The 15,000-nt window shown below is 47.0% G+C and overlaps 1 protein-coding gene across 1 annotated transcript in view; it reads right to left on the bottom strand.

Moving 5' to 3' along the window:
• Nucleotides 1-15,000, bottom strand: part of LOC138947757 (major facilitator superfamily domain-containing protein 6-like) — a gene marked incomplete in the record, with an annotated part of 72,434 nt that overhangs the window by 26,367 nt on the left and 31,067 nt on the right. The window contains 3 exon segments of the mRNA XM_070319316.1: nt 8,073-8,175; nt 9,904-10,052; nt 14,443-14,773. Of these exon segments, the coding sequence (XP_070175417.1) occupies nt 8,073-8,175; nt 9,904-10,052; nt 14,443-14,773 (583 nt within the window).

Genomic DNA, 15,000 nt, shown 5'->3' with positions numbered 1-15,000 from the left:
TGTCCTCAGCAAAATATGTGGCAGTGAGAAGGAATAACTAGTGGAAGCTCCCCTAGAGTGCCGAATACAATATTCGGTGAAAAACCATCATACTCTAGAAACTGTGTATTAGATCCTTCCCCTTCTGCCGCTGGGTGTCAAGTGCGCCGCCCTTGTGTCTCTCCCAGACAACCTAGCCAATAACACGTGACTGACCTTGTCACAAAACCAGTCCAGCTATACACAATTCTGCCTCCCAAGCAGAAAAAAGACACGAGAAACTCAATCCGTGAAAATCCCGTGCGCGCTGTCAGCGAAAAACCGTCAGCCCTATGACAGCAAAAAAAACCACTGTGAAACTCGTGCGCTACGAAACATCCGTGCTCGTTGAGCACTGTCAGCAAACTCTGCTGTAGCCCAATATCACGTACAGGCGCTTTCTATCATAATCGACCAAGAACAGGCACTCCACTGAGTGACACTTTCTTGGTCTCTGTCACCCGATCGTGACACACCTCCCCTCTTCAAGACGAAACCTCGGTTTCGCTCACAGTCATGTTCTCCTCTACAGCCCGAGAGAGAAAGTCAGCTCCAACATTGTTGGCGCCCGGAATGACGCGTACCGTGAATTGGTACGGTTGGAGAATCAACGCCCAGCGCATAAGTCTGGCGTTTGCCAACCTTGCAACCTGAAGATATTGCAGAGGTTGATGGTCCGTCTCCAGACAGAAAGGTCGTCCTCAAGAACGAGCAACCCCTCGTTTCACCCCTGATGACTGCAACCTTCTCTGTCTTCTTGTCTTTGTTCTTCTGGTCTTTGTTCTTCTCCCCGTAGGCTGTCCTCTCTATGTAGGCGCGCAGCAGGTTGGCGTGGTACAGGCGTGCTTTCCCGTGCATCATGATCCTGTAGTCGTTCTGGCCCACCCTCGCTGTCACCTCAAAAGGTCCTTGCCACTGCAGTTGTAGCTTGTTGTGTTTGACAGGTAAAAGTAGCAACACCCGTTCTCCAATCTTGAAGCTGCGCGGCCGTGCCTTGCGGTCGAATCCTCGCGCGTAACGCTGTGCTGCTCTTCCCAGGTTCTCTTGAGCCAGTTTGCAGGTCTCTTCAATCCTGTTCCTGAGTTCTACGATGTAGGTCGCTGTCGTCTGCACCTCCTCGTCAGCTTCTTCGTCCGTCCAAGCCTGACGCAGGATAGCCATGGGACCGCGTACCTGTCTGCCGTACAACAACTCAAATGGGGAAAAGCCCAAGCTCTCCTGAGGAACCTCGCGGTATGCAAAAAGCAATGCTGGGATGTACCTGTCCCACGTGCGTGGTTTCTCCTGAGCTAGTTTCCTCAGCATGGTCTTCAAGGTGCCATTGAACCTTTCCACCAGTCCGTTGCACTGAGCATGGTAAGGAGTGGTGAAGTGCTGCTCCAGTGATAGCAGTCGTGCTGCCTCCGCCATCACTCCTCCCGTGAACTGCGTGCCTCTGTCGGTGAGTACCTCTGATGGAATTCCCAGCCGGGACCACATAGTAACCAGAGCCTCAGCTACTCGCGTGGCTTCAATCGATTTCAGAGGGATCGCCTCTGGGTATCGAGTAGCGTAGTCCACCATGGTCAAAATGTATCTGTTTCCGTCCTCAGACGCAGGCAAGATGGGCCCGATGATGTCCACTGCCACCCGACGAAAGGGTTCGTCGATGAGCGGCATCTTCTCCAAGGGGACCTTCCTCACCCTTCCTTTGGCAACCACCTTCTGGCACTTATCGCAGGACGCACAGAAACGTCGGACATCCGTGCAGATGCCTGGCCAGTAAAAGTGGCGCCAGACACGATCCGTGGTCTTCTTGGTGCCAAGATGACCTCCCAGAATCGAGTCGTGTGCCGTTGCCATGACACCCTCGCGAAACTCGCGAGGCACGACAACCTGTTTGAATGTACCTTCTTGGTTGCTGAACTCCCGGTAGAGCAACTTCTTGTCCCTGAGGAACCTTGACCTCCCATGCTTCCCGCTCAGCTTCACCTTCCCCGACTTCGCGTGCTCCCGAGGAGTTGCTAATGTCGGATCAGATGCCTGAGCCTTCGCGAGAAGCGCGGGGGTCACGTTCCCCAGGGCAGCTCGTGCAGCAGGTAGGGGTTTGAGAGGTTTGTCCTCTCGCTCCGCCTGTGCCCGCGTGAGCACTGAAATGACGTCGGGAGACCGATAAACGGGAACCTCCCTGGTGACGCCGTCCACAAACTGAACCCGGTTCCCAATGAGCAGGTCGCATGGAGGATCGTCCATGACGACGGCCACAATGGTCCCCGTGAACAACGGGGTTACGACCTTGATCACTGCCGTGTTCAAGTCGTAAGCGTGAGATGCCTCGGCCATTCTCACCCTGATGCTGTCTCCTGTGTAGGCCATAGCTGGAACTAGACTCGCCCGAACCACTATCATGTCTGCCCCTGTGTCCCGCAGACCTTCGCCCTTCACTCCGTTAACGTAGACGTTGCAGTGGGGCTGGAAATGTTTCCTGGAGCACGGAACGCAGAGTTGTGGAATTGTGCATGAGCTCGTGACGTCCCTTAACTCCTCACTGCCAACAAAGTGTACGCCCTTCTGGTCAGCCTGTCTCCTGTGGCAGTCCTTCTTCACGTGGCCCCGCTTGTTGCAGTAATAACACTGGATGTCAGTTCTGGAACTTGATCCTTTGTGTCCCTGATCGTCCTTCCCGTCCTTGGGTCCTGAAGAACCTGAATTTCCCGATTTTCCCGGCCGTGAGCCTGAAGATTTGCCAGAGATCGCCTGGGCGTCCTCGTGTACTCTGATCCAGTCGGCTGCTTCCTGAGTAGTCTTAGGCTGGTGTTCCTGCACAAAGGTCACCACCTCAGGTCGCAGGCTGGACATCAGTTGTTCCATGACAATGAGGTCGGCAAGGTCGTTGACGGTCCAGTCCTTTTCGGCCATCTCCACCCAGCGCCGCAGGTAGAGATTAAGGCGTGCCACAAACTGATGGCTCAGCTCGCCGCTCAGTCTCTTGCTGTTACGCAGACGTCGTCTGTAGGCTTCCGCAGTCAGGTTGAAGCGCTGGAGTAACGCCTTCTTTAGTGCCTGATAGTCTCTCGCCTCGTCGTCATCCAAAGCGTTGTAGAGCTGCAATGCGCGTCCTTTTAAACAGGTGCTAAGGCGGCTAGCCCACGTGGCCTCTTCCCACTTCTGGTCAGATGCAATGCGCTCAAACCGGCGTAAAAAGTCGTCGAGCTCGTCCTTGTCATCGTCGAACGTCGGCAGTCTCGTACGGTCGGCAACAAATGTCGGCGCGCTAGCCTGAGTAAGCGTACCCTTCTCGGCCTGTAGCCTAGCTAGCTCTAGCTGGTGATCGCGATCCGCCTGTTTGTCCTGTCTGTCACGTTCGGCCTGTCGTTCCTGTCTGTCAAGCTCGTCTTTCTTATCCTGTCGGTCACGTTCGGTCTGTCGTTCCCTTTCTTGTCTGTCTCGTTCATCTTTCTCTTTCTTTTCTTGTCTGTCTCGTTCATCTTTCTCTTTCCGTTCTTGTCTGTCACGTTCGTCTTGTCGTTCCTGTCTCTCACGTTCGGCCTGTCGTTCTTGTCTGTCAAGCTCTTCTTTTCTCGTCTGTCGCTCTATGTCTTCCTTACGTTCTAACTCCTTGCGCTTAAGCAAACTACGCGCTCTAACGCGTGCGTCTCGCTCTGTCTGTTCCTCGCTACCAGGAGTCTCAAAAGTTAATCTCTTCGTAGGAGATCCCCCTGTAGCCATGGTTAGTTTAGCAAAGCTTTATCACAAAAGTAAGTCTAACGCAGCTATAGCTAGAACACGCGGTGATGAAAGCGGTGGATACAAAAATCCAGCAACCGGAAAATGCAGAAGAAAAATCCAAACGGTGTAGAACAAAACGCGTAGCCTACTTTATGGCTGCTTTTTGCGGTGAAACAAAGTGTTTCCCACAGCCGTGGCCTACTTTATCGGCTGCTTTTTGCGGTGAAACAGAGTGTTTCCCACAGCCTAGGTTAGGACAGCAGTCCTCGGACCCTTCCCCCCCAAAATTTCAACAAAGTCAAAATATGGAGAAAAATCCAAGTAAAACAAGACGGTAGAAATGTAACCTTTTACAGAATGAGAAACAACAATGTAGAGAAAACTGAGTAAAACGAATAACAAATCCGCTAACCCCGCTCAGCTCTCTGCAACGGAAAACTCTGAACGTACAACAACAAAGATTCACAAACAAAGGAAAGGGAAGTAATCACAGTTAGCGCATACAATAACTCACAAATTACAATTTACATTTCCTGCAAGATGTGAATCGCTTAAGGTGTGGTATATGATCAAAACTATACAAAAAAGGGTAGCACCAAGCAGAAAATAAGTCGAGCACTGACGCGATTATCTGCTCTTAGTTATCCTTAATTGGTGGGTCTTTATCAGTTGGAAATTAACTGAGTAAATCCCGGCTTGGCCCCCATGTGTCACGTTTCAATATATCACTTAAGGTGATTATGAACCGGTTAATTACTACTAATTAACTAACCACACCACGATCCACTCTCGCAGTCATACAATTAAATAGAGTCAACAAAAGTATAAGTTTCAGACGCCTGTTTATGTATAAACTCGCCACCTCCCTCGAGCCTTCACTCAAAATATGTTCCTTTTACGTTCTCAACACGTAAAAAACCCGTGATCACTGACAAAATGCCAGTAGTATAAAGAAAATTATAGTAACACGCTGATCCCGTGTAAATACAGTCAAATGAGAATGTTCTGTTCAAAAAGCTCTAGTTCATGCAGGGGTCAACACCCCCACGTTGTCACTACTCCAATGAAATCACAGATAAGAAAAGACAACGGTGGTCAACGGGGTGCGTAAGACACGGTGCACTTAGCTTTCTTTCTGTATGCTGGTTAGCCGGTATGCTGGTTAGCCGGGTTGCTGGTTAGCCGGTTCGCTGGTTAGCCGGTCTGCTGGTTAGCCGGTTTGCTGGTTAGCCGGTTAGCGTAGCTTCCTCAGGTCCCAGTTCCAACGTCTGCGGCTAGCAGTGTCCCGCCAAAGGCAGCCGTGCAGCAGTTACAGGAACACGAAACGAAACGAACGAACGAAGGCTGCAAACAGAAAGCATCGGTGCACTAAACATGTCAGCTACCCCTCACCCACCACCTTAAAACGTGTCATCTTTAAATACCTCATCGAGCACGTGGGCCTGCACAAAACGGACTTTTTACAACAACAAAACAGTCATTTTCCGTCCTTCTCTCCCTATCTGCAAAAACCATATACAGATTAGTATTTTAGCGTCACAGAGAGTAAATTATGCGCTAACCTGGAAAGAACAACAGAGAGTATTTCATTCCACAACACAGACTCATCAACAGCGTTAAATAATGATTTATTACCTCAAAAGCCTATGATTGTACTCTCAATGGAAGCAAAGTCCGCCTCCTCCCTGGAACAGCCTCTGTTCGTCAACAGTGACCAAAAACCTCCAGAACCCCTTGTCGAATCCTTATGCGAAAGCCATCGCCGACGAAGGAATGTTGACGACTTGTCCTCAGCAAAATATGTGGCAGTGAGAAGGAATAACTAGTGGAAGCTCCCCTAGAGTGCCGAATACAATATTCGGTGAAAAACCATCATACTCTAGAAACTGTGTATTAGATCCTTCCCCTTCTGCCGCTGGGTGTCAAGTGCGCCGCCCTTGTGTCTCTCCCAGACAACCTAGCCAATAACACGTGACTGACCTTGTCACAAAACCAGTCCAGCTATACACAATTCTGCCTCCCAAGCAGAAAAAAGACACGAGAAACTCAATCGTGAAAATCCCGTGCGCGCTGTCAGCGAAAAAACCGTCAGCCCTATGACAGCAAAAAAAACCCCACTGTGAAACTCGTGCGCTACGAAACATCCGTGCTCGTTGAGCACTGTCAGCAAACTCTGCTGTAGCCCAATATCACGTACAGGCGCTTTCTATCATAATCGACCAAGAACAGGCACTCCACTGAGTGACACTTTCCTGGTCTCTGTCACCCGATCGTGACAATCATAAACCAGAGTCTTACTCTAATAATGCTTCCCTCCATAATATCAAAAATGTCCGCTTTATAGCACTGACGCTATATTGGTTTTTGTCTGAGGAAAGTTTCACAAATAGACAGAGATCATAAACCAGAGTTTCACTCTAATATTGCTTCCCTCCATCAAAAATGTCCGCTTTATAGCACTGACGCTATATTGGTTTTTGTCTGAGGAAAGTTTCACAAAGAGACAGAGATCATAAACCAGAGTCTTACTCTAATAATGCTTCCCTCCATAATATCAAAAATGTCCGCTTTATAGCACTGACGCTATATTGGTTTTTGTCTGAGGAAAGTTTCACAAAGAGACAGAGATCATAAACCAGAGTCTTACTCTAATAATGCTTCCCTCCATAATATCAAAAATGTCCGCTTTATAGCACTGACGCTATATTGGTTTTTGTCTGAGGAAAGTTTCACAAAGAGATCATAAACCAGAAAACTTTAACAATGGCAACGCAGTAACTGTCGATGGCGGGGATTGAATCATCTCTTGTTTCAGATTAACTGTCTGGGGCAAAAAAGCCGTAAATTTCTGCGTTATCCCTTCCCTATTCTCAAAGGAAATTCATGGGGAAAGCTGGATAAACCTTACAGGAAAATACTTAACAAGCATAGACCAGTAGGGGATCGAAATACAGGATGCTGATCCGAAATAAACTTAGAGAGGAGAAACTGGAAGCCTAAAAGGTTGGAGGGAGATGGGAATGGAGGAGGAGGAAGAAGAGAGAGAGAGAGAGAGAGAGAGAGAGAGAGAGAGAGAGAGAGAGAGAGAGACAGACAGACAGACAGACAGACAGACAGAGAGAGAGAGAGAGGGGTGTAGTTGTGGTGATAATGCCTGCGTTTGTGTTTGATTTGTGCCTAGTATTGTTTTAGTTCCTGAGCCCTCTGGAAGTAAAACGTGAACAAAATATCGGCGTGAGTGTGTGTGTGTGTGTGTGTGTGTGTGTGTGTGTGTGTGTGTGTGTGTGTGTGTGTGTGTGTGTGTGTGTGTGTGTAGTAGTAGTAGTCTGTATATGTGCATTTTTGTGTGCATATGTGTGTGTGTGTGTGTGCGTGTGGGGGGGGGGAGGGGGGGTGCAAGGGGGTGTCTGCACCTATCCCCGCAGTTTGTAGAATCTCTGTGATATCGATAAAGGAGATAAACAGAAGGGAGAAGTCCCCAAAAAAGTAATGGATTTTGAGAGCGAAAAGGAGAGAGATCTATATAAAGGAAGTGATCGAGGACAGAAAAGAACTCTATGTGTGCGTTAGTGTTTGTCAGTACGCGTGGGAGGGAAGAGGGTCTGTACTCAACCCCCCCACCCCCCCCCTTTCCTCAGACTTACAGAGAAATCGATATTCGGTCTGACGCTTGAGTGATGATTGTGGCGGAGTGAATCAATGATGGCTGGCTGCTCAGTTTGGTCGCCAGTACTCAGACTCTCACACTGTAAGCCAAGGCTTACACCAGGCTGTGTCAGCTCTCTCGCACAGTCAACAGTTCTATGCAGATCATTCTTTTTTTTCCTGACGGAAAGTTTGTCATGAAAGCTGGCTTTAATTTGCCGGCATCTTTTTGTGTCGTTTGGCGGACAGGTTTTTTTTAAAGGTTTTTAAAAAAAATTTTTTAGCCAGTCTTATATCGCGAACTAAATGAAATTACAATTTACCTGCAGAAAAGAAATAATTCACGTTTGGCTAGCTCAACCAGAATGCAGGCTTTAAATAAAACATTCTTAAAATCTAAGCAAAAAGCACCAACCAAACATAACGGTTGATAAAGATAATGACGACATTAGCCATTTGAATAACATGAACAACGACGAAGACGATGATGACGACGACGACGATGATGATGGTGATTATGATGATGATGATGATGTTGATGATGATGATGATGATGATGATGATGATGATGATGATGATGATGATGATGACGATGATGACGACGACGACGATGTTGACTGACTATTATAGCTTAACGTTCTCACAGGTAAATATGACCTATCAGGGACATGTCTTTGAAAACGATGGTAAGCTATACTCACCAAAAGTGATGAGGAATTTGCTGCTCATGAAGTAAGCCAGCAGCTCCGAGATGTGATTAATGACGGAGGCCACACCGAACAGAGTGGGCGATCCTCCCAGATCCTGGTTTAAACAAGGTTTTTATTCAATTAAACATCATACAATAATGAAACGAGAAACACTAAGGACACGAACTCAAGCGAACGCTAATATTACGTGCCCTACGCGGTTGCAAGAAAACCACAATTATTACACCCCCGGTATAGGGGTGTGTATAGGTTTCACTCGATGTGTTTGTGTTCGCAAGTAGATCTCAAGAATGAACGGACCGATCGTCACCAAACTTGGTGAACAGGTTCTATACATTCCTGAGACGGTCCTTACAAAAATTGGGACCAGTCAAACACACGGTTAGGGAGTTATTGGTGGATTAAAATTATACAAGGCCTGGTATAGACGGACACCCCCGTTGGTCAAAGGGAAATAACCATTCTCACTGCCACCAACTGAGAAGGTTATTTCCCTTTGACGAGGGTGAAGTTCCTATCGGAGGAATTTCTTGTTATGTCGGACATAGCATTATGCAGATATACTATAGAACTATCTGGATCAAAATCAGAGTCCAAACAAACCAAGCAAAGAACAAGACAAAACTAGCAGGGGAAAGAGGGGGGGGGGGGGAAGGAACGGTTTCTTTTCTTTATTTGGTGTTTAACGTCGTTTTCAACCACGAAGGTTATATCGCGACGAGGGAAAGGGGGGAGATGGGATAGGGGAAAGGGGGGAGATGGTATAGAGCCACTTGTTAAGTGTTTCTTGTTCACAAAAGCACTAATCAAAAAATTGCTCCAGGGGCTTGCAACGTAGTACAATATATGACCTTACTGGGAGAATGCAAGTTTCCAGCACAAAGGACTAAACATTTCTTACATACTGCTTGACTAAAATCTTTACAAACATTGACTATATTCTATACAAGAACCACTTAACAAGGGTAATAAATGAAGAATTTTATGGGTGAGAAAAGGAAAGTAAAAGGACTTTGGTGAGGCAGAAATAAAGAAACAAGAAAAAGATCCTAATTAGGTTCACGGCATCGAGAGTGATGCGACCTTCTCTCAGAAGTTAGTAGAGAAGGCTCCCCCATCCACCACCCGGGGGACGCGCCTCTACGCCAATTAGGGGGCGCGAGGGAAGGAACGGTAGCGACATGTAAACAGATGAAAGTAGCTAGCGCCCCGATCATGTGGAAAAAGTCATCGTCATTATATTCTGTGAATTCTTATCATCCGTGGACCATTATTTCCTTGGACTGTTGTTCTTTTGGTTAGACCATAGGTCAGCTCGAGACTGTGTCGGTTTTGTGTGTGTAAAGGCCACCCTTAGGTGAGCCTGAAGTTGACTTCGTGAAGACTTCGCCTATTACTAACATAAAGTCGACTTTCTTCCTTGAATATCATGCTTAATGTGTGACAGGGGAGGCTACCGCTCCTTTCACAGCAGACTCTGCACCCGAGTTGTTGGCCTTTAAAAGTCAACACCGGTGTATTGTGGAATTCTGTTTGTGATGGGGTCTGGTGGTTTCCGATTGTCTGTATGTTCATGGAAACCTTCGGGTTTGCATAACAGTTCTTATAGGGCTAAGAAATTAGCCCTAACATTTTCAATCCTGTTTGATTGCACTTCGCCTCCCGAGGTGATCGTAGTGTTTCGGCACTCGGTTACAAATGCATTACAGGAAGATTTGTAGAACATTGTTTTGTTCATTAGTGACTGAACAAATCCTCATACCTAAAGCAAGTCACCCCCACACACCCCCCCCACCCATACCTTAACACCCCCTACACCCACCTGGAGATGCCAGAAGAGGAAGGTGAAGATGAGACCGATGCCAAAGCCCATGAACCACGCGACGAAGAGAACAGACAGGTACTGGTAGGACCACAACATCTTCACCACTGCCTTCCACTTGCCGAAGAATGGTTCGGAGGTGTACTGGCCTGCAGAGAACACAAAGACAGGCATGTTTGCATGTTCCAGACATGGACATTGAAAAAAAGTAAAAAAAGGCTGAATTTTTGCAAGAAATAGCAAAGTCGACGGCGCGAGCATTCCTCCCCCCCCCCACCTCCCCACCCCCGGAATGTGTTTCTCCAAAGAACCCAAATGGTGCAATTTGGTGTCATCTGAGCTCCAAGTTTACCATTAAATTCAGTTTTTAGAACCATTTTTGCCTCCCCCATTTACTTTTTTGGCGGACACTTTTGCTTTTTTCGGCTGATCAAAAAGCAATTTCGGCGGAAACTTGCCTTTCGGCGGACAATTACCATGCCTGATGTTCACATACCAGGGCTAGAAGTAGAACTAGTGTATGAGAGGGAGGGACTTCCAAAATTAGGCAGCTGTTGGCCATGCGGGAGGTCTGGGAAACGCTGTTGAAATAAAGGATTTGAAAGGGGTATTTAGGGTGTCTTCTTGAGTAAAAGGTATATTTGTCGGGTAAAGGGGGTGGGGTGGGGGAGGGGGGACTCCCGGAACCAAAGAAACCCCACTAGATCGAGCCCTGCTTACACACCTAAACAAAGACAACATATATATGTTACAGGCATTAAGTGAAACCAGGCATTACGCGTAATGCCTAAAATGTTCAGGCATTACGCGTAATGCCTGTGACCACTAGGCATTACACGTAATGCCTAAAAATACCAGGCATTACACGTAATGCCTGAAATTTGACTCTCAAAATTACGCTTATTGCCTGAAGCAATTCAGGCAATACACATTACCTCTTGGATGACAGTGAAAACATTTTTTAAGGACAAAGTGTTGACAAAATGTCATGGTGTGAACATAGTAACTATAACATTCAATCAAGTGACCTTTGAAATGAATGCACATTTTATTTTGCGATTATGAGTGATGGTTCGCAATGCAAAATATTGTATTTCTGACATAGTGTTCACCACAGTTTGAATTTCACGTAAGTGTGAGTGCATGTCACAATGGAAAGCCGAGGTCCAATATTTCCAGTCGAGTTTTCACCAGTTGCTTATTCGTCACCATGGAGGATAATGAAAAAGGACAATTGTTTACTCGACGTTTGTTTGAACATTATGAAAAGGACGGCAGAAAGTTGCTTCCGAAAGCTGTGTACTTCAGAACAATCGAAGAAGTAAAAGCTGCCTTCCAGAAAACGATAAAGTCACGTCATGAGTATCATCTCTTGGGAAAGTAAGTGATGTGTGGTGTTTGTCAAAAACAGATTTGAGTGTTGGTATTCAGCTCTACGTCTATCGTGAAAAAATACTGAAACCGGGTTATCTCCAATGCTGTCTCTGATAGAGTAATTGACACATACCGGCACGGTTGGCCTAGTGGTAAGGCGTCCGCCCCGTGATCGGGAGGTCGTGGGTTCGAACCCCGGCCGGGTCATACCTAAGACTTTAAAATTGGCAATCTAGTGGCTGCTCCGCCTGGCGTCTGGCATTATGGGGTTAGTGCTAGGACTGGTTGGTCCGGTGTCAGAATAATGTGACTGGGTGAGACATGAAGCCTGTGCTGCGACTTCTGTCTTGTGTGTGGCGCACGTTATATGTCAAAGCAGCAACGCCCTGATATGGCCTTTCGTGGTCGGCTGGGCGTTAAGCAAACAAACAAACAAACAAAATTGACATATAATTATAATATCAAAGGGAGGTAACAAAAAAGGCTTACTGTACACTGACTGTTCTTGCTGGAACAAAAACAGCTAATAAGAAAATTGCGTTGTGTTATTTCACATACCGGGACTGTTGAAAGCTACGATATCAAATTATTACTTAATGTTCGCTTGAGAAACACTGTGTAAACGGGCTTTTTCTCATAAGGGAGATTTGTTATTATTATTCGACGTAAGTTGTTCACGATCTTTAGTAGTTTGAATGTAGCGCTCGGGTACATTGACATGGTGTTGTTGTTTTAGCAAGATGAATTCAATCTGGACCCTGTCCTACGTGAACCCCACTTTACAAATCTCTGTGCGCAGAGTGTCAGAAGAAGAAGAAACGAGCGAGAGTCAAAGGTGTTGTTGTTTGACCTATTCTATCAAACGATATTCAGGCATTACACGTAATTCCTGGTTTCACTTTATGCCCGTGACAGGTTTCAGGTTTAAAGCTTTACGTATTATAATTGGCGGTGTGCGGAGAACTAGTCATGGTAAGATTTACAAAGAAAGCGGATTTTGTAGTCTAAAGGAACGCCGAAGACAACATAAATTGATATTATATCATAAAATGGTTCATGGTAAATGTCCCCTATATTTAGTTGACCTTTTGCCACCACTAGTTTCATCCTTAAATCCTTATCACAGAAGACGACCACTTGAAAGATTTGTACCAGCTCACAGGACAGAAATCTTCCGAACATCCTTCGTTCCTTCGACTACAATTTTATGGAATGATCTGCCTGATGTGGTTAAAACCACAAACTCAATTAGCGAGTTTAAGCATTATTTACAAAGTCCTCATCATTATGTGCCAGTTTATTATTATTTTGGAAAAAGACATATAGAAATACAACACAGCAGAATGCGTTTAAACATGAGTAACCTCAATTCCGATTTATGCAAACGCCATTTAAAAGATAACCCACAGTGTGCGTGCGGTAACCGGAACGAAACAGCTGAACATTACTTGTTATACTGCACGTTGTTTGAAAATGCTCGTATGTCCACAATTAACTAACTGCCTGCCAATTTTAGACACGTGGAAACATTATTAAGAGGCAGCGAGCAACATTCATTTCGCATAAATACATTGATTTTCGAGTTGGTCCAATCCTTTATTGCTGAATCTGGTCGACTAACTTGAAGGATTAGCCCACGTACTGGTATTGTGTATGTTTGTGTGCAGGAGAACGTAAACCCGCCTCTCATTGTTGTTGCATCAATTACATATTTAACATAAGTAATAATTATCATTGAGTTTTAGTTTTTGTTTTTCTGTTCTCTTTTGTGTGTCCTAGCTGCATTTTTGTCAATTGCTTCATGTCATGTATTTTGAATAAAATTGTGTTTAAACCAACAGGTTTCAGGCATTACGTGTAATGCCTGGCAATGATTTTCAGGCATTACACGTAATGCCTGGTATTTTTAGGCATTACGTGTAATGCCTAGTGTTCACAGGCATTACGCGTAATGCCTGAACATTTTAGGCATTACGCGTAATGCCTGGTTTCACTTAATGCCTGTAACATATATACACACACTCACAAAAAACCAACTTCTTGAGCTTTGAACCTCTTTTACCCTCTCCAAACACCCCCCCCCCCCCCCCCAATGCAACTAGCACTGCACCGTTCTAAAGCGTTCCTGTAAGGCCTAGTGTCCGCAAGCCCCAATCCATGAAATCTCAAACCCTCAGTGCCCTCGGACCAACAAGCCGCAAAGCCGCCTAACCTAAGAAAGAAAGACATCAGTGGCTCTGCTAGCCGCGGACCCGGGCGCCGTCAAGGCATCAGTCACCATGCCGTTCTTCAAGGCTGGGCTCAATCCTCAGCGGTTCTTGCTGCTTCTAGTCCTCCCATCCAACCCACCTTTCCTTTAAAACGTTCCTCCCGCTGTTGTTGTGGTAAGGCCTTCCAATTGCTCTGCATGCCGCGAAACCAGGCGCCTTCAGCGCATCATTGATTTCGCTCCCTGCGCCCTTAAAACCCCCTCCCGCCTCCGCAAACAACTAGCTCCCTAGGCTGTTCCGCTGTTGTAGTGGTAAGGTCATCCAGTAGCTCTGCTTTGCTGCGAACCCAGGCGTCTTCAGATCATCAGTGGTTCCACTCCCTGTGTCCTTAACATACCCCTCCCGCTTCCCCCATCCCAAACAATTCTCCAACTCACCAGGTGGCACGGCTGTTTCACTGTTGTTGCGGTAAGGCCCCTCTAGTAGCTTTGCTAGCTGCGAACCCAGGCGTCTTCAGATCATCAGTGGTTCCACTCCCTGTGTCCTTAACATACCCCTCCCGCTTCCCCCATCCCAAACAATTCTCCAACTCACCAGGTGGCACGGCTGTTTCACTGTTGTTGTGGTAAGGCCCCTCCAGTAGCTTTGCTAGCTGCGGACCCAGGCTCCTTGAGGGCATCAGTCACCATGTCGTTTTGCAGGCCGGGCTTCATCCCCAGAGACTCTTCTCCCTGCGACTCCCCCCCCCCCCCCCCAGTCCCCGTTCAACACGTTTCTCAAACTCACCAGGCAGGCACCAGTAGCTCTGCTAGCCGCGGACCCGGGTACCTTCAAGGTATCAGTCACCATGTCGTTCTGAGCTTGATGACTCAGAGACTCTTCTCCTTGCGACACATCCCCCCTTTCTTCCCTCCTCCCTCTCCTCCCAACCCTTTTACACGTTTCTTCAACTCACCAGGTGGCACGGCGGTTCCGCTGTTGTTGTGGTAAGGCCCTCCAGTAGCTCTGCTAGCCGCGGACCCAGGCGCCTTGAGGGCATCAGTCACCATGTCATTCTTCAGGCCAGGCTTGATCCTCAGCGGCTCTCCGGGCTTGGCCGGCTTGACGTTGGGATCCTGGTAGCCGTCCTTGCCCGCGGGCTTCTGTGGCCCGGCTTGCCCGAGGCCCGGGCTACCATCCACGTAGCCCTCTCCGTAGTTCTGGGGCCCGTAGTTGTCGTCATCGTCCTCCTCCTCCACCAGTCTCTCGCGGTCAATCTTCTTCCTGCCCGTCAGCGTCCTCTTCACCTGTGGGGGGCCGGGGGCGCAAAGGTAAGACACTGAATGGGTATGTAATATAATACAAGTCATTTGTTTGAAATGTTAATCGGTTGATACCATAAGGGTGTTTGTTTTGGTTTTTCCCTTGGTTGGTTTAACTTCAAAGTGATCTAAATTCAAGCTGATAAAGAGAACACAACCAGTATGCACTTTCGTGTTCATTTCATTTCCATTACTTTATTGTCCCATCGCTT

This window comes from Littorina saxatilis, linkage group LG14 (genome assembly GCF_037325665.1).
Source record: "Littorina saxatilis isolate snail1 linkage group LG14, US_GU_Lsax_2.0, whole genome shotgun sequence".
Classification (NCBI taxonomy): domain Eukaryota; kingdom Metazoa; phylum Mollusca; class Gastropoda; order Littorinimorpha; family Littorinidae; genus Littorina; species Littorina saxatilis.
Note: the sequence above shows the minus strand (reverse complement) of the source record. Positions and strands in the feature narration are given on the sequence as shown.